The sequence below is a fragment of the Phaethon aethereus genome, assembly GCF_964289735.1.
Source record: "Phaethon aethereus genome assembly, chromosome: 8".
In the NCBI taxonomy this organism is placed as follows: domain Eukaryota; kingdom Metazoa; phylum Chordata; class Aves; order Phaethontiformes; family Phaethontidae; genus Phaethon; species Phaethon aethereus.
Genome location: NC_138584.1, coordinates 3,437,950 through 3,461,767, shown reverse-complemented (window position 1 = coordinate 3,461,767; position 23,818 = coordinate 3,437,950). Strand labels below are relative to the sequence as shown.

Below are 23,818 nucleotides of genomic sequence, written 5' to 3'. Positions count from 1 at the left end.
CTCATAGTCGTCTTCACAAACCCCTTTATTTGTCGTCTTGGAGCTCCCCATTTAAAGGTTACCTTTTGTCAATATTTTTCTCTCTCTTTTGCCATCTTTAGGTAAAAGTGACTTGACCAGCAAGCAGGAAGGTGGATTATTTTTAAAACAATGAGCATGCGTCTCTAGACATGATTTGTAGTTCGGTCCAGCTGGAGCTGTCTGAATGAAGCTATGGGCTGTGCCTCCGCCAAGCATGTTTCTACTGTTCAAAACGAAGAGGAAACTCAGAAGGGGAAAAACTATCAGAACGGAGATGTGTTTGGTGGTAAGTATTGCAGGATTTCGTCTTTCTCCAGCATCATGAATGTTCTGGAGGGTATATTTGGGAGCCTTATCCTTTCACAAAAAGGAAAATGCATGTTAAAATAAATCACTGTGATAGTGCAGTTGGCCCTTGCAAGGCCCTTTCAAGCTGAAATAGGGGTCAGGGTGTGATCCTTAGTGGAAAGTTAACATTCTAAGTGATGTACAGTACTGCACTGTCTTTAATTCCTCACATCCTGGAATAGCTTAAAGTCAAACCAGCTGCACAACCCCCTTATATTTTTATATATTTATGTGTGTGTATATTTGTCATTAGGTGCCAAAATAGTTGACTCATTTCCTAAAAATAAAAATCTATTTAGTAAGAAAAGTAATTCCTCAATACTATTGTCGTGTAAAGCAATAAAATGCCAGTTCTGAAATCCTCTAGCAAACAAGGTTTGAAGGTACATAATTCAGTTTTTAAAATGTTAGGAATTATCTGGAAGACTGTTCACAAATGAGATTTGTAGATCTGCCCAGATACTTATCTGAAAGTTAAGTCAGCTGTGAATAAGCTAACTTGGTACTGTTATTCTTAAAATAGGTGCATTGCTACTGAGTACACCAAACTTCTCTTCTCTGGTGGTTTTTATAGCATTTGTTTGTGTAGAAGTGGGAATGACGCATCTAGCAGCAAAAAATATCTCTTTAATTTCAAAAGCAATGATTCTTTACTTTTTCAACCTTTCTGGGGGCTAGCTTGCTCCTAACAGTGGATCCCAAAATAAGAATACCTAGAGGCGTAATCTGAAGAGGAGGTAGTTGTTCAGCAAACTGCAGGCCTAGATGATGGGTTATTTTCCTGTGTGTGCTCCTTTGCTAATCTGAGAGATGCTGGGCTTAGAGTTGTGACTTCAGTACATTGCTTTTATTTAAGACCGTCTTTAAGTGCTGTCATGAACAAAAAGCTCTTCTAGTTTCTCAAAGGAATTTGAGTTTATATTTTAGCTCATATTTAGTGAAGGAGCAATTTTGGTAATATGTGCCTCTGCCATTTTTTTAATTTTTTTTTTTTTTTTTTTTTTTTTATAAATTGCCTGCTGCAGGCCAAAGATCATAACTTCAATGAAACCCAGAGTAACTTCTGGAGGCAGAGGATCAAGAAGACTGAAAGGATTTTAAAGAGCTCCCGCTTTATAGAGCTGGCCTGGTGCCAGTGGTATCAGTTAGCTATTCTGGGATCCATTTGAGGGCTGCTAATTGTTCCCCATTTTATAGAAACCTATCAATAGCAGGAATACTACCTGCTGTTGACCATTTTCTAGCATGTACTTTAGTTTAGTTACACCATTTGTCCTGGCTAAAAATCCTGTTCAATAACTTATCCTTTTTTAGCAAAGAATTGGAGTCTGTGACTTAAATGACTTACTGAATGGTAACCAGAATGAGCACAAAAGCTCTATTTTTCCCTTGTTGCTGAGGGGCAGCCTCCAAATCAGGAACTGGGTGTATGAGAAAGGTAAGCTGGAGTGTACCTGGCTTTACTGCTGTCCTTTTGGGACTTATAAATGATCAACAGGATGCTTAGATGCCCAAGAAGCAGGACGTCACGTGCTTCACATGTCCAGGAACTTTCACAGTTCCTGAAAACAGTTTTTCAATATAAAAAAAGAGAGGCAAGAAAAATACACCTTAATATCATATTTACCATCCTTCTTAACATTCTTCTGGACTTGCCAGATGCCTAGAGCTCTTTCACAGGAGACTGAATACTATTCGGGCTCCCCCTTCTTCCACGTCAGAAATCAAAGTAGCAATTCCGTTGTTTGTTATGAGTTAGGTCTGAAAGCTCACAGTATTCTGCCCACTTCATTTTCTATTAAACTTTCATGTTGTTAGTCCCAAATTAATTCCATGTAATATATTCTGCCGAGTTGTCCTTTAAGTCATCAGGGAGGAAGTCAGTCAGTGCCGTATCGGAGGACTGTCATCATCAGCTTGGATGAGCGTAGTATCGGAGCATAGTCGTGCTAGATTTGAACAGACGATCTCAGCCAGGATGACAAATCTTAGCAGAGTAAGTTCCTAGAGATACAGGAGGACCCGCAGAGTCAAGAAAGGTTAAAAGGCACTGCAGCACTTCCACCTTGCATTCCTCTGTCCAATTCCAGGTGCCAAGAGCTGCTGAATATTTCCTTGCTTATTGCTGGGAAGGGACAGAGGTGTCTCATCTACCCAGTGGCCAACAGCAGAGTATCTCTGCAGCCTGTAGGGGTGCTTCAGGACATGGTTTAGTGGGCATGGTGGTGTTGGGTTGATGGTTGGACTTGATTTAAAGATCTTTTTCAACCTTAGTGATTCTGTGTGTGATTCTGTGCGTGTGATCACACATTAACTGCAGAATGACTAGGCAGAGCAAGACCAAGGTGAATGGCAGGGAAATCAGATGGTTCATGAGGAGCAAGAAGGTAATGGAAACGTAATTAGAGGCAATAGCTAAGAGGTTTTGGAGAAGGAGGCTGTCAAAGTAAAAGAAACAGATGACAAGTGGGGTTGGAAGGTGACTGATCTAGTGATAGCATTGATAACATCCTGAGAATATTAGTATTCATAAATGATGATGTTCATAGACGATGAACATTTGCAGTGTTCACTTTTGGGGACTAATCTGACATAAAGCACCTGTGCAGAACTAGCAGGTGTGAGCTTCATAGTTCTAGCAGCCCAAGTTGCCTCAGCTGTTTCACAAGTGGAAAAAATCCTGAAGGACTTGGAACAGTAAGGGCACAGTTAAAAGAAAATACCTCAGTGCTGGTGCTGCCTTCTCTGGGCAGCTGGTGTCATCTGAAAGACATGGTTTACAGTATATTGCCCCTTGCTGTTCCTCTAACATGCGAGATGAAAATGGTACTCTTCTTTCTTCCCTGACCATCATCCTCAGACAAGTTTTAGGCTGAAAAAGTCAACAGTAAGGATTGTACTTTCCTTCTTGCTTTTTCATTAAATAGGCCTTAGGCTTTAGGCTGCTGGGGTTTTTTTGCCCCTTAGGGATTTTTGTCGTGTGTGGTGAAAGCATTAGCCACATAGCTGAGAAACTTTCCGCTTTCCCACATACCACCCTTTTTCCACAAGTACGTGCAGTTGTTCCTGTGATTTTCTGCGGGCTCCATCTTCTCTGGTGCTCAAGAGCCTTCCTGTTTTGCTCCACTGCTATAACCGCAGCTCCACAAGTAGCAAGTGGAGCTACTGAGGAATGAACTAGATGGTCGTCATCACCGTTGGACTTGTTTTCCAGCTGGGCAGTAGGAACTGCCAGTGCCAGCCTAGAGGGACACCGAGCCAGTGGCTACTCTATACCACCTCCGCCGTCAAGGTTGAACAATGATGGAAGTTTCAGAGGGCAGAGGAGGGGGTTAGCCATAGCCTGGGGTTATAAGGCTCCCTCTTATAACTGATGGAAAAGAGCTGTTAACTGTAACGAGAGTGCTGGGGGGAGAAGACCTGTCTGGCTGTAGTCAAATATGGATTCTTTCTCTGAAAAAGGTCTGCTCTAACATGTAGTACAACAATCCTTAGTTGTCTGAGCTGAAGAAGACATCAAGGTGGTCTCAGAACTGTGTAAATGTTCCCATTTGGGGTAAGCTCATGGTACAGGACCTCATGAGTAAGGAAGGGTGGAAAGGATGTAATTCCCGTGCAGTTCCTTGCTCTCTCTGCCTTGGATAACAATTCTCCGTTCATGTTGCAGAAGTTGCCAGAACAGCATCGTTACTGCATTGCCAACTGCGTCGTCTTTTGCTATGAACACACTTCAGCACTTTTTCCTCCTCCTTTCAGGGGAGAGGCAGGCAAAGAGGCCATGCAGGAGGTAGGAGCGCCGACAGGGCTGCAGCTTTGCCCTCTGCCTTTTTGTTGTCCCTCAGCTGGGATGCCACGAGCCTTACGCTTGTTTTGCAGTCCTGCCTCCAAGCCACAGAGGGTGGCCTGCCAAGAAGACTGCTTAACACTTCCAAACCTTTCTTCAGGGGTTGTGATGTTTGTTTTAGGGTTTATCCACCCTGCTTTAGAAGAAAAGCAGGTAATTTCCAGGTATAGAGTGTTTGGATTTTTTTTTTCCTAATCAGTAGTTTTTGCTCAACTGTAGATGTCACTTTGAATCCAGAGACTATTTTCTGAACTGACTGGAGTGGTGCAGTTCTTCTTCTGTGCTTCCTCAGAGCCTCTAGATGCTTTTTCCCCTCTTTCCCTGGTGGTGGTTGGTTGAAGCCAAGTCTGTTGACTATTTGAGACATCGTTGCTTCTGTGAGGATTTTTTTTTTTAACCTTTAAAAGTCACTGCAGGTTAAGATTGTGCTCCAGTGCCTTATTTCCTCCCCAGCTTTTAACCTTTTTTTTCAATTGAGCAAGCACATTGAGCCAGGTGTTCACTCTAAATTTGAAACTCCAGTGTTTAAAACTGAGAAACCCATCATGAAACCCATGAATTCTGTAAGAATAAATTCTGGTTAACTAGAAAAAAAACCGTCTTATCCCAAACTGTAGAAGGCACGCCGCATTTTGCGATAATATATATTTGAATAATTGAGTTAGCAGGCCTATCAAATGAGATGTTCTAGAGAAGATTGAATATAATATCATTATTATGTCTTGTTGGTCTCTAATGACTTTAAAATCCCTCTAATAAGGATAGTAATAATAAATCTTCATTTATTCATCATTCCACTTCAAAGCTGATTTCCAGAGCAATACTTAAGAACTATAATAATGTAAATACCAATGAAGAACAAAATGCCATGGTAGAGCCTCGAGCGTTGTTGATTTCAGCATATGTTTTAATAATATAACATCTCTTGTAGATTATTTTTATTTGCGCCTTTTTAAAAAAAAATGGGTTGTTCGTTTGGGGAGGACATTATTGACATAATTTTTTGTGTAAGAAAATAACTGGTACTGTGATTTCTTGTGGAAAAAAACTATTTTAGTATCTGTTTATTAACCTGAGAGACTAATCCGGATGTTTATACGGAGCTCTTGGGTGCTTTGCAAAAGTGAGAGTAAAAATGGCAAGTAAGAATTTTCTGGCAAACTGGGAATATCCGTGCTACAATTGCCAGATAGGATTTCTGTTATTAACAGCAGCTCCGATTGCTAAACCAATCTAAATACAGCTGAATGCAAAGCATAATAGTTTATAAACCAATTTATCTCAGGACAGCTGAGAGAATGCAAAAGAAGGCAATCTTTTAACATTGAGGTGTCGTAATGAGATTGAAAAACTGATCAATGCACGTTGTATCCGACTGACTATGCTACAGCTTGTGAAGTCTCTTCACAACTTTGCTGGTTTGTATTGCAGATCCACCCTTGTTTTAGAGATAGTGTGGAGAAGATGTGTGAGGGACCTGATGTCAGATCTCTTGCAGATGCCCTTTGCTCTGCTCTGCTCTTCCTCACTTGTTTTTTCCAACAGTTTTCTCCTGTATTGATATTTCTTCCCAATCTTTTGAAAATGCCATAGTTCAAAGCCAGCCAGGAAAGTTAGAGTATTTAACTGTGGCAAGTATTGATCTGTCCTGTATGGTGGCAGCCAGCCTGCAGTGGTGGGAAAACAACAACCCATCTCACAGGGCAGACTCCCTTCTCTCACCAAATCAAAGAGTTCAGCTTAGCCACCCAAAAAACCCACGCTGCTCTGTAGCTGCCATACCTGAACTGGAAGGAGGTACCTTTACTTGGCTTCTTGTTCACTGACATCACAGTTTAAAAGCCAAACACTTTATCAACTCATCATGAGTTTTCTCATGTTAGTGTTTTCCTTCTTCCTATATGTTCCGAGTTTGTCTCACTTCTGCTAACCCCTGCCTTAAGACAGTCAACTGTTTCCTTCCTCACGTCTGTCGTGTCTCATCCATGTGAGTATCTCAGTCCGCTGCCCAAGACAGCGGAGCTCTGACTGGTGTGCATTTGAAGTGCCAAAAGATGCTAAAATAATTAAAACTTCAAAAACATCCCCACTGTATACAGGAAGAGAATAGCAAGGGGAATTTGGCACCTTTCCTAAATATGCGTTGTCATCTCCAAAAATACTGTGCCCAAACCTTTGTGGAGATGACTTTTTGAAGGCTCTTTCCTTGATTGACAGGCCTAGAAGTATCATCTTACTCAAAACTTCAGGCTCAGGTTGTTGCTCAGGTCACTTAAAGGTAACGGTGAGCCTGGCAGACTCCAGGACTGATGTCCTTAATATGAGAACAGCTTCCTAAAATCGCCGTGTTCCTGTGCGCAAAATTCTGTAGGTCATTTTCCGGCCATTTGAAGATCTGAGGTTGGGAAGTTTTTTAGATAAAATTTGAAGTGAGAAAAACAGATTGGAAGTGTTTTCAGTGAATAACACCTTTCCGTTACCTCTCCCTCTGCCTCAACTGTCAGGAAAAAAAAAAATGCCAGAGCTGAGAATGAGAAGTTCTTTCCTCTGGCCACCCTATCTTTCAGCATGGCCGTTCTCACCGACCTGAAACGATCTGGAAAGAAGCAGCTTAAGGAACGTAGTTTTTGCCCCGTTGGCGTGAATGCAGGCCGTGGTCAGGAGGTCTTGCTGCACTTGGCTTCGCACAAAGACGCGGCTCGCTTTGCCGGGCAGCGCTCGTTTTGTTGGCTCTGTCGGTCATCTGGGTCGTGCTCAGGCAGCGTAAGCGGACTGGCACCATGCAGCGACTTAATACCATACTGCATATTTTGAGACGATAACCTGTTTTAAAGATGCTTTCAAACACGAACAAATACCTCTGGTGCCACCACGGACGCTTATTCCACGCGCTGCTTCAACTGAGCTCCGTGGAAGCGAGCAGCACGTAGGCACCCGCTCTCCGAGAAGCCGGTCTCAGGGGTACGAAACTTGAAATATCAGAGTGAGTTTCAAAGGAGGAGACTTTTGTTGCTGAAATTCAGATGCCGGCTGAGCTCCTGAAAGGGTGGCTTTCGCGTTGTTCGTGGATTCAGCGGCGCGTGCTGTGAAGTAGGTCTCGCTTCAGCGCTTGAAAGCTTAAGAAAAGCGGACGAGTGCGTTGCAGTGTGGGGCCGCAGTGCGGGAGCATCTTCCAGAATTATGCTGGACCCTTGTTTTTCCTCACTTCCTTTATTCGGTTGAAATGGTACTATCTTAGTTTAACAACATCTTTGTTTTTATCCACTCTGTTCCAACCCAATTTGGCCATAGCCTGCTTCTTACCTAAGTAAACATGGGTCACTCCTAAACACGTGTTTCAGGAAGTGAGAGAGAAGAAGAGAACCAAAACCCACTTTGGTGTTACGGTGATGTGGGAAATATAATAAAATTGCATTTGTTATCTAGGTTTATGATGTATTTGTGTAACTGAGAACACCCTTGGTAAGTAAATAATTTACTATTTTATTACCATAAGGAAGCAACACGGTTTGGGGGGAAAAAAAAAATCAAAACAAAACCAAACCCCACCCTCAGGTTTTGTCTAGTCATGTATTTGTGATCAATGTGTGGAAAGTAAGTGTTTTTCACATGAATTAAGACTCTGTATTTTCACCTTTTGTGAATAAAAGTGGCTCATCTTTATAGCTCTTGTGGAAAAGGCACTGCTTTTGCAGTAGAAGGAAGAAGCTGTCCTGGGCTACGGGTTTGCTCAGAGAAGAAGCAAGCTCTTCACCCACTCCGGCAGCTAGATGTATAGAGGGGTATATAAAGAAAATAAAAAATATAAAAAGAGCCTTTTGTAGAAGGTGTATCGGGACAGCATCTCTCCTGAAGCAGGAGCAGGGTTGCCTCATGAGGAGGGACGAGCTGGGAGCCGAGGGTGACCCCAGCACCTGCAGTGCCCTCACTGGTGGGGTGCAGCCCCATGGGGCCTGAACAGGGGCCAGAGCTGGGTGCTGGTGGTGGGATCTGTCAGCAGTCCCAGGTGTGGCAATGAACCAGATCCAGGGTCCATCCAGGGACTGCCGTGAGGAGCAGCAGGAGATGAGGCTGGAGGCAGGGCTGGGGGCAAGGTAGAGCTTGCTGGAGGACTTTGTTCAGGAGAGGAGATACCTACAACATGGGATTGAGGTCCCTCCAGGAGATGGGACCAGAGGCAGGACTAGAGACAGGCAGACTTGCTCTGGCGAGGACTGAAGGCCCAAGCTGACACAGAGCTCCTGGATCCATGGGCAGAAGATGCAAGTGGGAGTTTTGTGAGGCTGGTGCACTCAGTGTGCACCTCTTAGTGCACTCAGGGCCCTGACAGCATCTATCCATTAATTGTGAGCTTTATGTAATGACTGTGATTGAACTAGCTCTCCCTTCTCCTACTCATCCCGCTTTTGTTTTTACTTGCAAGTGGGGCAGTGCTGGTCTGGTGGTCCTTAGGGATGAGATCCAAGTCAGTGGAAAGGTTCTGGGAGGCTCCAAGAAGATACCTTGCCACTTTTAGCAAGATTGGTTTTCAGCATCTAGTTTCACTGATCCAGCAGTGAAGAACACTACTTCAGAAGTGATGGTAGACTAGCTCTTTAAATACCTGAGTGTTGGAAAACGGCTTAGTTGTAAATGGTTTCAGTGAAGTCGAGCAACAGTGGTTGAAGATGTTCCTCGGTCAGGTATAGTAATCCCTGTTCAACCCAACGCTAGTGATAGTGGTGGGGTTCCCATTCAGGGAGAGTTAAAGAGCTTGTCCCCACCCTGCAGTGCTGTATACATCACGATGAATAAATTGTGTTTTGATAGCACTCCGGAGTCTATCAGGACTGGGCATGACCGAGCTGGCAATTGTCTGAACGTGGATAAAGGCATGTCATGCCTCCCTCTCGCTATCTTCCTATCTCACGCAGCCGTTGCCACCTCTTTCATACCATTGACCTCAGAGCTACAGATGCTTTTTGTTCTTTTTTAAGTCAAAGTACAACGAAAGGAGAAGGACACGCTGACCCTTGGAAGCTGATCACATCCACCACCGGTGAGCCAGCCTGTTCTCAGTAGCAGATCGACCGAGCAGATGCACAAATGAACAAATCGCTTGTCCCTGCGTGCTGGAGGAGTGTTCTCGGTCGTTGGCAGGGTGAGGTTTTGCATTGCTACGCCCTCAGCCACGTTGCAGCCCTGCTTTGGGGAGGCACCGCACTCACATCCATCGAGTGGCTGGTTTGCCGGGTAAAGCCTTCCTGTTCTTAGTCATGACTTCTCCTGGCAGGAAGCAAAAAATGAGCAATAGGGAAAAATGGTGCAATATGGAGTTCTGTGTCCTATTATTTTAGTTCTTCCCTTTGAAAAAAAGTCAAAGACCCTCAATGAGATTAGTCTCCCAAATGGATAGCAGATCTTTGCCATATAAATGTTGCTGAGCTTTTCCTATCTGTAAGCAGAGAGCAAGTGAATAAATTTAACAAGACAAATTCTTACTTTTTGTTGCTGCTTTTTGAATTACCATATCAAATGACTAAGCTGATATAGTACTGTATGGCCCTTAGCTTAAAAAAATAATCCCTGTATCTTAAACGATGTTTGCTACCTAGCCGGAAGGTGCAAAGTACCCTTCGTCTTTGCAGCCCTTTTACCTTAATATACGGTTTGACATCAGACACTTAACTTAAGCATTTAACTTAGCTTTGGAATGGTTGAAAATGTGCGAGGAGAATTTTGCAATAGGAAAACTGAAGAAAGAGGGGGTGACTCCTACTTTTTTCTGAAACCATAATTTTTAAAATTTTTCTCTTCTGTAGGAATGAATGTGAAATCACTTGACACCTTAAAAAGAGTTGGACTTAAAGCAGGATAGGTGTCCATAAATTAACTAGATAGCCTTCAGACTCTCTCTTCTTCTGGCAGCTAACTGTCTTGCAATGTTTACAGCCCCCTTTACAATACCATAATTCCCTTCAGGTATCAGGTGAGGGGATTACTCTGCAGTATCATTCTCCTTAGAGTAAACGCGCTGTATTTCTACAGCCTTCGGCTGGTACAGGCACTGTCGCAGCGATGCCTGGCTTTCCAGGCTGGTGCCTGCCGCGTTTGGCACGATAGGCACGCAGTCCGACTCGGCACCTTTAGTGGGGATTTATAGTATAAAGAGAAGAGGTGAACCAAGGTGGAGAAACACTTGTTATCTCCGTTTTGGGAGAGAAATTAATCACAGGCAGGTCATAACTTCCCTGCTGCGTAGTTTCATGTGAGCTTTCACCTTTTGCGATCTGCCCGTCGGTGTGAGAGCACCCACAGGAGATGTCCCGGAGGATGGGGGGTCCTGAAGGCACCGCTGGGTCTCTGCAAGCGGTTGATACGGGGATAACGTCGTTTTATTCTTGGGAACGACCCTTCCCACAAGCTGCTTAGCTTGACGAAGAGCATCGTCAGAGTTGAATACAAATGAAGTGCATGGAGTACGCATTTCACAACCGCATTAGTGTACTATAAATAGGGACATACATCCGCCTTTGGTATTTGCTAGAAAGAAACCAGGATGTATTTTCTGGCAGCCTTGGTGCTGAAGGAAATCCGTTTATTTTATGGTACAGACAAACTTATTTTTTTTACTTCATCTTTTAAAGACAGAATCCTTGGCGTTCATTGCCTACCTGCAGGTACAAACGAGGGAAGATCATGGTAAAAATGCCACGTACTTTCAATTACTTGGAAAATGACAAAAGGGAGATTTTTACAAGTGTTGTATTACTTGGCCACAAAGTTAAAAAAAACAAACCAAACAAAACCCAAAGACTTAAATTTGGCCAGGAAAACCTCAGTCTAAGGGATAATTCTCCGATTGCCCGGGTAAGCCTTGTGAAGCTGCACGGATGTGTGTTCATTTCAGCAACACAAGGCTGTAATTTTAGAGTAGGCATATCTACAGGTAGAAATACCTATTGCAACCAAGGAAAAGATACCTGACCAGTAAGGATTTGTGTACCCTCCCGTACACAGCCAAAGATGGCTTTACAGGTTAGTTGCTATGAAACTTTGATTTCTAAAAAGCTGCCAAAACGCTTCATTGTCCTTATGTGCTTGGACTGCAGCGAAACATCCGTTTGCTAACGTAGGTACTTCTCCAAACCACCGTGCTGTCACGGGTATTTTAAATAAACCCTGTAACCAAGCGGTCTCATGTTGACCCTGGTCTGAGGCCCAAGACTGACAGTGCTCTCTCTTGAGCTCGCACCAAAAAAAAATTGGAAAAAATTGGGAAAATGTTGGATACGTTAAGGTTGCTGCCTCATGGCCTTATAAAAAACGAAGCCTGGCTTCTGCTGAGCGGGTGTAATTGTGCCCTGCCGTGCGCCTTTTCTTCTTACCTGTATGAGGGGGACTGTGGCAAAAAGGATCAGGTTTCGGGTGCTCTTAAACTATATATATTTCCTTTCCACTTTTGTAACAGGAGCGCTGCAAGGGGCTGTTCAGGCAGCAGAGGCACGGAGCACTTCATGTTCTGCCATACTGGGAAATAGCGTGAAGTTGCTTTTGTTTCAGGATTTATGGTTTCAGGAATGATCTTGGTCTATTCAAAGGGGAAAAAAGGGGTGTAGGTGTTTTTCATGGACGTTTCCTAAATTGTGTTAATGGTTGTATGTAGCAAAATTACACGCAGTTTATCCCCTGTATTTTGTGGTCAAGTATATATCGAATTTCTAATTGTAGGACCTGTGTGCATCTTGAGATCTTTTTAGGCTGAAAGTGCACATCTAATACAAGTGCTCTAAGCATGTATTTCTTATTTGGATTTTTTTTTTTTAGCTCTTATTAAAAACTGCCTTTCTCACTCATTGATATTTTGCTTTCTTTTAAAAAGTGTTGCCCAGGGGGAAGGCGAGGAGACATGGAAAATCATTAACTTTTTTAATTTTTTTTTTTTTTTTTTTGCACCCAGTCATCTTTGCACTTCCAGCATATCCTAAATGTTCATGGATTATTTGCACAAAGCGGCTTCGATGTGGTTGCAAGACAGCAGGCGGTGAATGGGGATAAGTACAGCTAGTCTCATAAACAGGTTACGTTCGCGATGACCGTAGGGACAAAGGAGGAGATCGTTAATGGTACAAGATGGTGTGGAAGAGCACCGACTACATGCTGCAGAGAATTGGGAATTAATTTGTGGCTTGGCGTATGTGCCGACATGGAGATGTTAAACCATCCGTCTCCATCTCCACATCTCCGGGACAGGGCCGTGAGCCAGGCAGACACTTGCTGCCCGGTGTCGCTCTGGTTCCAGGAATTTCTTCAGGTGTTCCCATCGTTACCGTTGATTGCTTGAACGATACGTCTCTGTCAGTGCCATGTGGGTGGTAGGTGTTTGCTTTCGGGGCTTTAGATAAAGCTTTTGCAACATGGATGCTGAGGGAAGTAGGCATCTTTCAGAGAAAACAAATTAACTCTGAACACTAATCAGAGTAAAATATTAGTCTTTCTGATGGGTTAATTTTGGAGCTCTTTGGATGGTCTGTAAGTAATGTAACGTAATTAACTTTTTAATCTTTTGCATCTGGAAATGTGTGCTGTATTTTGTAAATCAAGTTTTCGTTACCCCCACCCCACCTTAGTTTACGGAAATACTAGCAATAAGGAGACATTTGTGCTCATCATGGATCTCCAGTCCGTGACTGGTCCTGGATAATTATTCTGTCCCTTTCATAATGCAATTAATAAAAATTAAATAACTGCTGATTTACAAATATTCTTTGAGGTACATGAGCAGTTGAAAATTTGATAGACTGATATTAATTGAAGACAGCCACTATGCCAGCAAGGATGTGAAAATCCATTTCAAGTCATGTGTTGCGGGGCAACAATCTCATTTAATAGTTGACTGATTGAGGCTGGCATTACTTGTTAAGTAAAGAAGAATCGGCTTTTTTGTTGACAATGAAACTGAAGACACCTTGTCATGTATTTGCAATAATAGGAAAAGTGTCATTTTGGGGGTGTGGAGTGGTAATGATTCCCCCCCCCCCCCCCAGGAACTTTTGGGACAGCTCAGTTCAGGAGAGGTTTTTGGTGTCTAGAGCAATTGGTCAATCCGTTAGCGGGGCTATAAGGAGCAAGACCTCTGCTGCTGTACAAGGGATGCTCACAGTAACGGTCAGTTAGGGGTTTTTTTTCTGGAATCTGAATAATCCCTGACGGATTCTGTCCTAAAATGATAAATGTTTTGCAGTGGAGTACGCAGATGGATGCTGGCTTGGGGAGAGTCATCGGAGACTGAGAGTGTCATTAATGACGTTGAAAAACCTGAAAAGAATTAAATACTTAATGGTTGGTTGGTTTTTTTTCCCCTCTTTAAGGGAGATTTTCAAAAAGGAGCAGTAAAATGGAGTTGAACAGTAGCCTTTCCAACCTGGACTCACTGAGCTGTCTAGCTTGGCAGAGGTGACAACTTTTGGGTTGGTATCAAAACAGGTTCTAGGATGCAGCGTGGAGAGGCAAGAGGACAGCACCTGCCTCTCCTCCACGGCCAAGGAGGGCTTCCCATTACTGCTTACAAGCTTGCTAGGTTTTCGCCACCTAGTTAGACCATAGGAGAAGTTTTAGCCCTTCTTGTGTCGTGGTTTATGTTATATTTAGCAAACCTATACATAGGTTTGCTCCACAGCCGTTCCCCTTTTCTCTTGTCTCTCCCACAACAAAGAGGTTTATGGCAGCAAAGCCAATTCTTCAAGCTCTGCTTTTGAAGTTTGAGCGGTGCAGAGTGTTTTCTTCAGGGCAGGGTCACTTATGTTTTTTTAAAATAAGTTTGTGGTGTTTAAATGTAGTAAGGGATTGGAAATGCTGACCTTCCAGCTGCTTCAAGAGGCAGGGAGCCCCGTGCTGCTCCCCTGGCGTGGCGTGGGGATGCTGGGGCAGGACATTGCAACCTGGACCCAAAAACCCACCTGCTGGCTTCATACGAACGGCAGTATTTTCAAGGCACAGACCCTTTGTTTTCCTCCTGTCCTTTTGATTAATCTCTGTGCTGCTTGTTTCCTCTCGTGCTTTCCTTTCTCAATTTGATCTTTTTAGTGGGATAGATAATTGCATTTACTGAGTATCCTTCCTGCCGAGCACCATGGCTGTAATCTCGTCCACCTGAGAAATGGTTTCCTTTGAACGACGTGGCGTCTGGCTCAAAGTTATGTGTTAATTAAATGCGAGATAATAAAAAAAAATTTAAAAAAGGGTGCGTGTATATGTATACATGAGTTATATAGTTCCAGCAAGCAAAAATCTGTCTAGCTGAAAGACAGTTATGAGTGTGCAACACCAGCACTGTTTTTTGGCTTTTTAATTACACACAAGTGCACAAAAGTCTTTAATTATACGATCAGGTGGCTGTTTTTTCGATACCATCTTATATACGGAGTTTTCTCAGATCTTAAATACGAATGAGAGTTTAAAAGATCTTGCGATTGTGTAATTAAAGACAGTACCATGCAAGCGAGGTGGAAATTGGGTATTTAGCGGTAAGTGGATTTTAGGATATTGAGGTTGTATTTTTAAGAGTCTTTCTGAGGTGACGGAACGGCCTGTGAGGTTGTGGTGTGTTTCCCCATGCTTGAACTAGCAGCTGGCAGCACATACCTGGCTGGAGGGATTTGTTGGTAGAGTTGGCCAGAGGGTCCCTGACCACCTTCTCGGGGAGCCGTGATGGAGCGGAGCAGAGCAGGAGGAGAGCGTTATCTTCCTTCACGAGGTCCAGGAGGGTTTAAGGTTTCCAGTCCTCCCCCTACAACAAACACGTACATCCATGAACCCCCTTATCCCCAAGAATAGTTTTTCAAGTGGTTTTGGGTACTCAGTATCTTCTACTTGTTCATGCCGATTCCCATACTTCTCTTCCCATGAAGAGGTTTAAATCCGAGGAGCATGGAGGAAATCTGAGCTAGAGCAGGAAAAAGCTTTAGGTTGTACCCTGACCGGTGAACTGTCCTCCCATCTCAGTCAAACCCAGAGGGGGATGAACTGTGTGCAAGGAAGCAGCTGTGCAAGCTGTGGTGAGTTGTCATTTTCTTTTCCACGTGGTGTTAGTAGAGAGGTTGTGTATGAAGCAGAAATTATTACTTCCCGCAAAACAACTCTATTGGTTGCACACCAGTACGTATTTTTTTTTTTTTTTTTCCCTGCTAAAGTACTCCTCCGATCTACCACGAAGGTAGACCTAGCAGATATACTGTCGTGGGCCTGTGCCCCTGGTGCAAGGTTAGTTAATATGATTCGTTACGTATAATGTGATAGAAAATTATACATACAGCTATAATTTTCACGATACTTAGACTATGTGACAGTCCAAATGTAGAGTAGCCTTGGGAACTTTTTGGCCGAGAAGAAACCAAGTAGTTGAAGGAACTAAGTACAGCAGTGGGTTTCTGCAAGTTGTGTAGCAAATGCGAAAATTAAAGCTATAGAAACAGGGGAGCTAAATTATGGCTTCATTATCTGCCACTTTATTAGATCGGGGAAAAAGAAATCAGAAAACCTGAGATACATAAACTGAGGCAGACAACGAGCAGCAGCATCATGGGTGTTGGAATGGCACCTTCTCCTCCAGGCAGAAGTCAAGCTGGGCCTTTTGTATGTGAGGACAGAGATACCCAAAGAATTGAGAGCTGCAGGGTTTGCAACAGTGGAAACTCCTGACAGCATTAATGAAGGATGGGTTAATAAGGCAATATGAGTTTTTGTGCTTCTACAACAGCAAAGGTCAAGATGATGTCCACTGAAGCTAATGGAGCCACAGTCTTATCAAATCTGTCAGTCCCAGAGGAACACTGTTGAAAGGTGTCATGATTTGGGCCTGGAAGGGGGGTAGTCTGATAAAGTAGAAGGGAATTTGCTGAAATTTTCTAGTTTAGTTTCAAGTAGGCATCACTCTTTAGGGAATTAATGTTTCATAAAGCACCGGATGTGACATCGGGCTGTAGTAGGAATCGCTTGATAGCTGAGGAAAGAGCTACCCCTGTCTTGCCTTGCTTTAGGGCAAGTGTCGTTCCAGTGCTGCAGAAGTCCTCCATGTAGAGTCTGGTTTTTGTTATATTGAATGCCACAATCTCCTTTCCCCCGTCCCCCAAAAAACCCAACCCTAACAGTCACATCTGCGTTGTGCCGAAGCAATAGTTAGCATTCCTAGTTAACACGTGTTGGGATTGTGTAGGAAGAAGAAAAAATACTTGAGGGTGGTCTTTCCAGATGTGCTGTAATCCGTGTAGTATGTTCAGATTGTTAAACAGCATTTCTTTCAGATGATTTATATTTTCTTGGCAGAATTGGTATGTTGTTTGTGCACCTGCGCTCTGTTTAATAACTGGTGGTGTCCACTGCCTCGGCTTCCATCAGTGGCTATATTTTAGCTTGGGTTAAGGTAAGAAAACTTCATTTGGGAAATCTGAATGAGCATTTTCATAGTCCTTTGAGAGAAATAGATTGGCGTATTTCCTAAACTATTTTTTTCTGTTTAGTTCATGTTAGTAAAAAAACATGATCACTAGGATCTCTAATTGCCCAGGAGTTGATAGCTCTGAGGGTTGAGGACAGTGGAAGACGATGGGCTGGTGACCCACTGCTGGGTGATCTCCAATGAAACTTCACTCTCAACCCATGTCCAGGTGGATCAGAAGTTGACCCCCACAGCTGCGAATCTCAGCAATTAACAAAGAATCTAAGTAACCATGTAGAATCAAAAGAACCATGTAGATGCTGCTTCCTTTGAGTGCTTGAAGCTGCTGCTAAGAAAATAACTTAGATAGCCTCTATTACCTAGTAGTTAATTTGAGAAATGGTGGTTTACAGGATTTTTGCAACTTCTTTCTCTAACTGTTGACTTTTTTGGGATCTTTGACATAGCTTCTGCTCGTATCCAGGCAGTTGATACCCACATATAATAACAGAGCTGGAATAATCTGAAGAGCTCGGTCTCATCCCTCTTGTGCTCCAAAACAGGATGGACTTCAACCTGTGACACTCGAGGCTGATAACTTTTTAAAGACCTCTGATGATGGAAACTGCCACCACCCAAGCAATCGAATTCTACTCCTTGACTGTCCTTGCAGTTAATGATTTTTCCTGATGTCTAGCCTGACTCTTCAGTCTAGAGTTAAGCCCACCACTGCTCGTGTCCTACCAGTGTAGCTGTGGAGCTCAGAGTATTCCTCCTTTGCAATGGCACTGTAGGTGGTTTGGCATGTTTAGTGTTTAGCAACTAAATGGCTCACCTGCTGTTATATTTTACAGTTAAGTTGTATCAAAATCTCTTTGATTTTTAACAAATATTTTTAGAAAGAGCAATTCAGTCCTTTATCTAAATATAGCTTTTAGCTTTCAAGTCTTTGACAGAGGAGAGCGCGTGAGTCTTCGGTCCGTGGCATTTCTCGTGCTCACAGCAGTAGGAGTAGTTTCCGCACCTGGCAGGAAGAAGTATGGTACAGAGAAATTGGTTAGACAAAAAGCTTACATTTTACGGAATAGACATGTGTTTTATGACAGATGAAGGGTAAATCTTGGCATGTCCTTCGATACAAAGGCAAGAGATACTGAAAAACAAATTTGAAGTGCAGGAAAATGAAGGTGTGGTTAGAAACTTTGTTCTCGGTGGTGTGACTGAAGTACCACTTACCTCCTGCCTGATACTTGATATGTCACTAAAAATAGAGAAGAGAGGCTCACCCATCGTCCCTGTCGATGACAGCAGAGCCTGTTCGTCTATTTGTCCTTAGGTGTCTGAGATGGGAAAGCAGTGTAAATCAGCATTTAAAAAAAATTTTTTTTTTTTTTTTTTTAAGACTTGGTGTTTAGCAAAAGATTTCTCCAAAAAGTCACAGTGAGTCCAGGTATATTTGATGGAGTTATGCATTTTTGTTGTGTTTTGGTTTGGGTTTTGTTTTTTCTTTTTAACTGAGCCAGAAATAGCCTCATTACCAATGTTACTGTGGTAATGGCACTTACAGCGATGTCTGGAAGTGCTGAAGAAATGTTTCTCGTAGGAACAACCGCAGTCCCCCCCACCCCATAATTGTTTCAATATTATAAGTTGATATGCTCATTTATCACTACAATCATTATTAATGAGTGCTGTTTTTCTTTGTCACATTGCTATGGCAACCGCGTGACATGTTTGAGTAGAATTATCTGTTTCCAGATGGAGATCTTCATTCATAAGATTTGCCTACTGAGAATTTTTGCAGCGTATTCAACTTAAAAATTCTTCCTCCCTTGCCCGTCCAAAGAGCTTCGTGCTAGAGGCGTTACTGCTTTCTGGTTTATATCCTGTGATGGATTTTGTGGTGGGTGTTATGCTCGACAGTATTTCTGTCTTTTATTTGTGGTTTGCTTATGTTGTTTTTCTTTCAATTTGGTTGGGCTGCTTTTCTTCAACACAGTATTTGCTGTGGCAGTCCTGTAAACCCATTCCTCACCCGTCTGAGTTGTTGGAAATCTTCTCTTTTCATATAATACACCACACAATGGAAGGCAGTACTTGAGTTTTACTTTTACATGAAAGAATCATAAAGATATATTTCTCTTTATATATGTTATACCACACTGAGTGATAGTGTCCTAAAGTTTTTATTGTATTCACTACTCAATGTTTAGTTTTGCACAGGAAAGAAGGATAAAGATGTTTCACTTCTGTTTGTTTTTGATGTAAAACTGTATTTAGGAAAAAAAAAAAGGGTATTACTGTTGAGCAAGACAGAGCAAGGTAAATCTGCATAGAACTTTGTATAATTTTCTTTATCCTGAACTTTTACAGTTTTAAAGGCCTTGTTGAGTGTTAGACTTGATCGAGGTCAAGTAAGACCTGACTAACACTTCAGGGTTTCTCTGGGTTCACTTCTGATGACTCAGACCAAAATATCTCAAAATGCTGTCTTGTCTTTAGTAGCAATCAAAAGGTAAAAATCAAAAGGTGGATTTAGCATCCTTTACTTCTTCAATTCCAGGTGCACTCTTACCTTATGAAGTAAAACCTGGTTAGGAGTTTTCGCAGATACCTAAAGGTGTTACCTTTAGGGAAGGCATCAAAGGCCCGTTCCTCCAACAGGTCGTTAATCTAATTGTCATGTTCATTTAAAGCCATTAATGACCATACACCCCATGACACACTTCACGATCTGTCTGTTGCTTAAACATCCATTCTTTCACATTTGCAGCACGTTCATCCTGGCAGTAACTTTAGAACAAGAACATCTCATAAGTAGCTCAGAATTTGTGATTTCTGAACACCCCATCTTATATATATCTCTCTTATCTTTAGAAGACAACATTTATCTTTACTTAGTCAAAAAAGTGTATATATATAGTTGTGTCCTCCCAATAATAGCATAGTACAGTGTGAGACGTGTCTTCTCCAAACGCTTGTTTGAATTTAATTGCTATATTTAGTGTATTTGAAATAATGAATGTTGTCTTATCTGTGAAGAGCAAGGTGTTAGGCATCAGGCTCATTTCTCTGTTACACTAACTAGCAATATCCTCCCTAGCCAAGCTGCTCGCTACCACCTTCTCCTTTGCACTCTTTTGCTTGCCTGCTCATTGCAGTCAACAGTCTTGGCTGGGAACGTGCTAAAACTTTCAGTAAATTTCCCGTAAACTGAAATCACTCGCTTTCCACAGACCGGTGCTGTGTTTGCCTCTTTGTCTGATATTGGTACGTGCACCGCTTGCTCCAAACATGTGGGCTTGGTGGAGTTGCTAGCTGCTTGGCACTCCTGTCTGTTAATCGTTTATTCGGGCACTGAAGCCTGAGCGTTGGCCACTCAAGCCTGCATCTTCCGTAATGTGCCTCATCCCCAAGAGGTGGTCTCTTGGCCTTCAAAGCAGATCCTTAGCTTTAGATTGTGTCAAATTTACATTGCTTTTTGAGATATAACTAGAGATTTCTCATGCTCAAACATGATATAATAGATACAGATAGATATATAATATCTATCTATATAATATAATAGATCCATGACATTAATACTAATTTTGCAAGACACTTGCTATTAGAAGAGTAATTCTACTAACACCTACAGAAGCAGGTGTTTTCTACTTTGACATCCTGAAGTTCTTTCATCTGTATTCTCCTAAGGAGAAGGTGGTTTTCTCTGAAGTAAGAGTTGCTGGTTGGCATGGTGTATTCAACTTGTCCCGAAAATGTAATGAAAAATGACTGTTTTGTTTTTGGAAACTTTCTTGCTGCTGAATTGTCCAGGTATCTGCACTTTTTCTGCAGTTGGTAGAATGGAGGGAAGAGTAATGCCAGCTGTGCTATGCTGCACAGATAATTGAACAGGTACTGTATTCATAAGTAAAGTATTGGGGGGAAGCATGTTTACTAACACTGTTGTAAATATCTGTGGAAATTACAGAAGAAATCTGTGCAAAGTTCTTTGCCACCATTTCAGAGCTACTCGATGCATCTGGCAAATGATGCAGCATTTGAAGGATCTGTGCCTATGTTCAACGTGAATTTAAAATTATGTTTTTGAGAACTTTGTTGATGATGTCTAAAAAGACTCGTGTGGAGCTGAAGCTGGAAAGGAAGCATAGCCTAGAAATTCACACAACCACAAAGAGTGGGAACAGGCAGTTCAAGTATTCCTTTAATGTCCCGTGTCCATGTCGTAAGCCTTACCCTCTCCTGACCTGACTCTGTGCACAGGTTTTCTAACATTCATTCTTTTTATAAATCCTATACACTTCAGGGAGTTCTCCACTGAAGTTAATAGCAAGAGGAGGACTAAAGAAAACATGGGACTGATACTGGTTGAAGATGGTCACCTGACTAATAGGGATGAAGAAAGAACGGAGGCATTCAATGCATTTTTTGCCTCGGTCTTTAATAATACTGATAGACCCTGGGCTGCCCAGTCCCCTGAGTCAGGAGACCACGAGTGTGGGAACGGTGACTTTCCATTTGCGGACACTGAAGTTGTAAGGGACCGGTTGCTGCATCAGCTGCATGTTCACGAGTCCACGGGGATGGATGTCCTGATGGGATCCTGATGGGATTCACCCCAGAGTACTGAAGGAGCTAGCGGATATTATGGCAGGAGCCCTCTCGATCCTCTACCAAAGGTCTTGGGAGTCTGAGGAGGTCCCTGCTGACTGGAAGCTAGCCGGTGTTTTTCCAATCTGCAGAATGGGTGTGAGGAAGGACCAGGGAACTACAGACCTGTTAGTCTAACCTAAGAGTTCCTGGAAAAGTTATGGAGAAGATCATGCTGGGCGCTGTTGAAAGGCATTTAGAGTAATGCAATCATCAGGCAGAGTCAGCGTGGGTTCATGAAGGGGACGTTCTGCTTAACTAATTTGATACCCTTCCATGATAAGGTCACCCACCTCGTGGGCGAAGGGAAGGTGATGGGTGTAGTTTTTCTGGATTTTAGTAAGGCTTTTGATACTGTCACTCAGAGCATCCTTCTGGCCCAAACAGTGATGCCTGGCAGCACTCTTACAGTCAGTTAGAGAAGAGATACAGAGTTAAGTTTCCAACAAAAACCCTCCTTCCCATTTTGCCGCCATGCTGCCGAACTGTATCAGAGTTTCATAGATAAATCTGATTATACTGATTATCAGTCATGGGCTCATCAGTGCCCTGGTCCATTTGCTACAAGAGACAATGTCTTCCAAGGAAGCATCCCTTACATAAAGTCCTCACAGGGTGATCTGCTGCCCAGGCGTGCGCTCGATGTTCGATCACAGTTAATCTCATGGAATAAGCAGGAGACACATTTCAGAGGTAATTTTTGCCATTGAATGTCAGGACCTCCATACCTTACTCATTTTTTACTCATTGAACATGCCCCTCTTTTGGTTAATGTGGACTAGCTGCAGGTTGTGCAAACTTCCCTTGTGCTATTTTCTCTTCCTCCTGTTTTCCTATTCAAATCCATACATGCCGCCGTGGGAGTTCTATGCTTTTTCTGCATGAGGGTTTTATTGCTAATCACAACAGAGATCATTGAAGCAAGAGAAAAATTTAAGTTAGATATTGCAGTCAATCAAGTACTTCTAATTCTCAGGCTTTATTGTGTTCAGCCTTTTTGGTTTTATGAATTGTCATCTCCAGGCTAGCTAAACTACATTTAAAAAAAAAAAAATTCAGAGTGGTTGTTCACATTTACCAATCTAATAATATTGTCTTAAATTCTTCCATCTGTTTTGGGACTCTGCATCTCAGATGCTGCTATTTGATAAATTCACAGTTTTATTTAAACTCTATAATAAAAAAGCATAGATATGGACTAGGCCAAATGCAAAACCATGTTGTATTTTTTAAAAAAAGTTTGTCTTTCAAAGTTAGGCTTATTTAACTTATATACTCTGTGGTTAATTGTTTCCTGAAAACAAGCTTCCTTCTAAATAGTTTTGATTATTTTTGTTTTTAACAATGCAACCCAGAAAAAATCCATTTGTGTTTTGTTTTTCCCGTATCAATTGAGATAAATTGCTTGAAAACCCAAAGAAAAAGACTAAAATTTGTGGGGTTTCTTTTAATTTGCCCATGTTTTGCCTCTTACTCCCACTGTACTGTGTCTTATTTCATTTTGTATTAACATTTTCCACTTTTGTGGGGTAAAGTTTCTCTTCTGCATTATACATCCTGGCTGGAGGAGCATGGGTGGAAAACTCCTGGTGTTTTGTCCGATAGATTTATGTGTTACAAAGATAAGTGGAGCAAAAAGCCGCTGAGAAAAGGCAGTGTTGGTACTGCAAGCACTGCCTTCGCAGGCTGGAGAGAAGAATCACTTTTCCCGAAATCCCAAATTTCCAAATTAAAAAAATCCCTTTATTTCAAGCTTTGGGTGAGGCTGTTTACTGTGGGGTAGCACAAGTATGTTAGCTAATATTTCTATACTGGCACTGGAGCTGGGAATTTATTATTTTAAGAGAGCTGAACCACCTCGCTGATAAATATTAAGGGCAAAGCGGGTATCTTACTTTTGTCATCACTTATTTTCACGATGGATTTCTATCTGGGTAACATTCATGTGTAGGAAAAATGGTCGTGGAGGGGGAGAGTGGGGAGAGGAAGACGCTCAGGACGGGGCCTTTTCTCCAGAAATCATTATATGACTCTGCACTTTTGCTCTATCTCTGTTAGTGCAGGAAAAACAAAATGATGAAAAAAATGCAGAGGTTTTTGGTACAGCTTTTTTTTTTTCTTTAGCTTTTAACTTAAATTTTAAATAGCCTCCATCAGCATTGCTTTTCAAAAGAGGTTTTTTCAATGCAAGGAATACCCATGAGTGGACTCCTCTCTAGTGACTTCTGTATGTCGCTTGTTTGCTCACTGATAATAAAAATCCAGTGAGGATGCAGGAACACAGAACTTGTTCATATTAAACGTTTTATGCAAAAAAGTAGGGATTTGGGGGGAAATACATACCAAACATCCCCCTGTTTGTGGTGCCGTGGCTATATGAGACCAGAGAGCTACTGAACAATTTCTGAAGCCAGAACTGGAAATTCTTACTGAAGCTTCAGTCAGGAAAAAGTTCCTCGGTATCAGTCACATTTAAGCCTTTGAAACTATATACGTGTAATTCCTAGTTGCTTTGCTTAATTAGGGTCTTTTCTAGT

General features: G+C 42.3%; 1 protein-coding gene across 1 annotated transcript in view; it reads left to right on the top strand.

Annotated features, from left to right (window-relative positions):
• Nucleotides 1-213: 213 nt before the first annotated feature.
• LOC309407439 (uncharacterized protein C1orf21) overlaps nt 214-23,818 on the top strand; it is a gene marked incomplete at both ends in the record, with an annotated part of 68,994 nt that continues 45,389 nt past the window's right edge. Inside the window, one exon of the mRNA XM_082002969.1 lies at nt 214-307. Within this exon, the coding sequence (XP_081859095.1) occupies nt 214-307 (94 nt within the window). The remainder of the gene's footprint in view (nt 308-23,818) is intronic.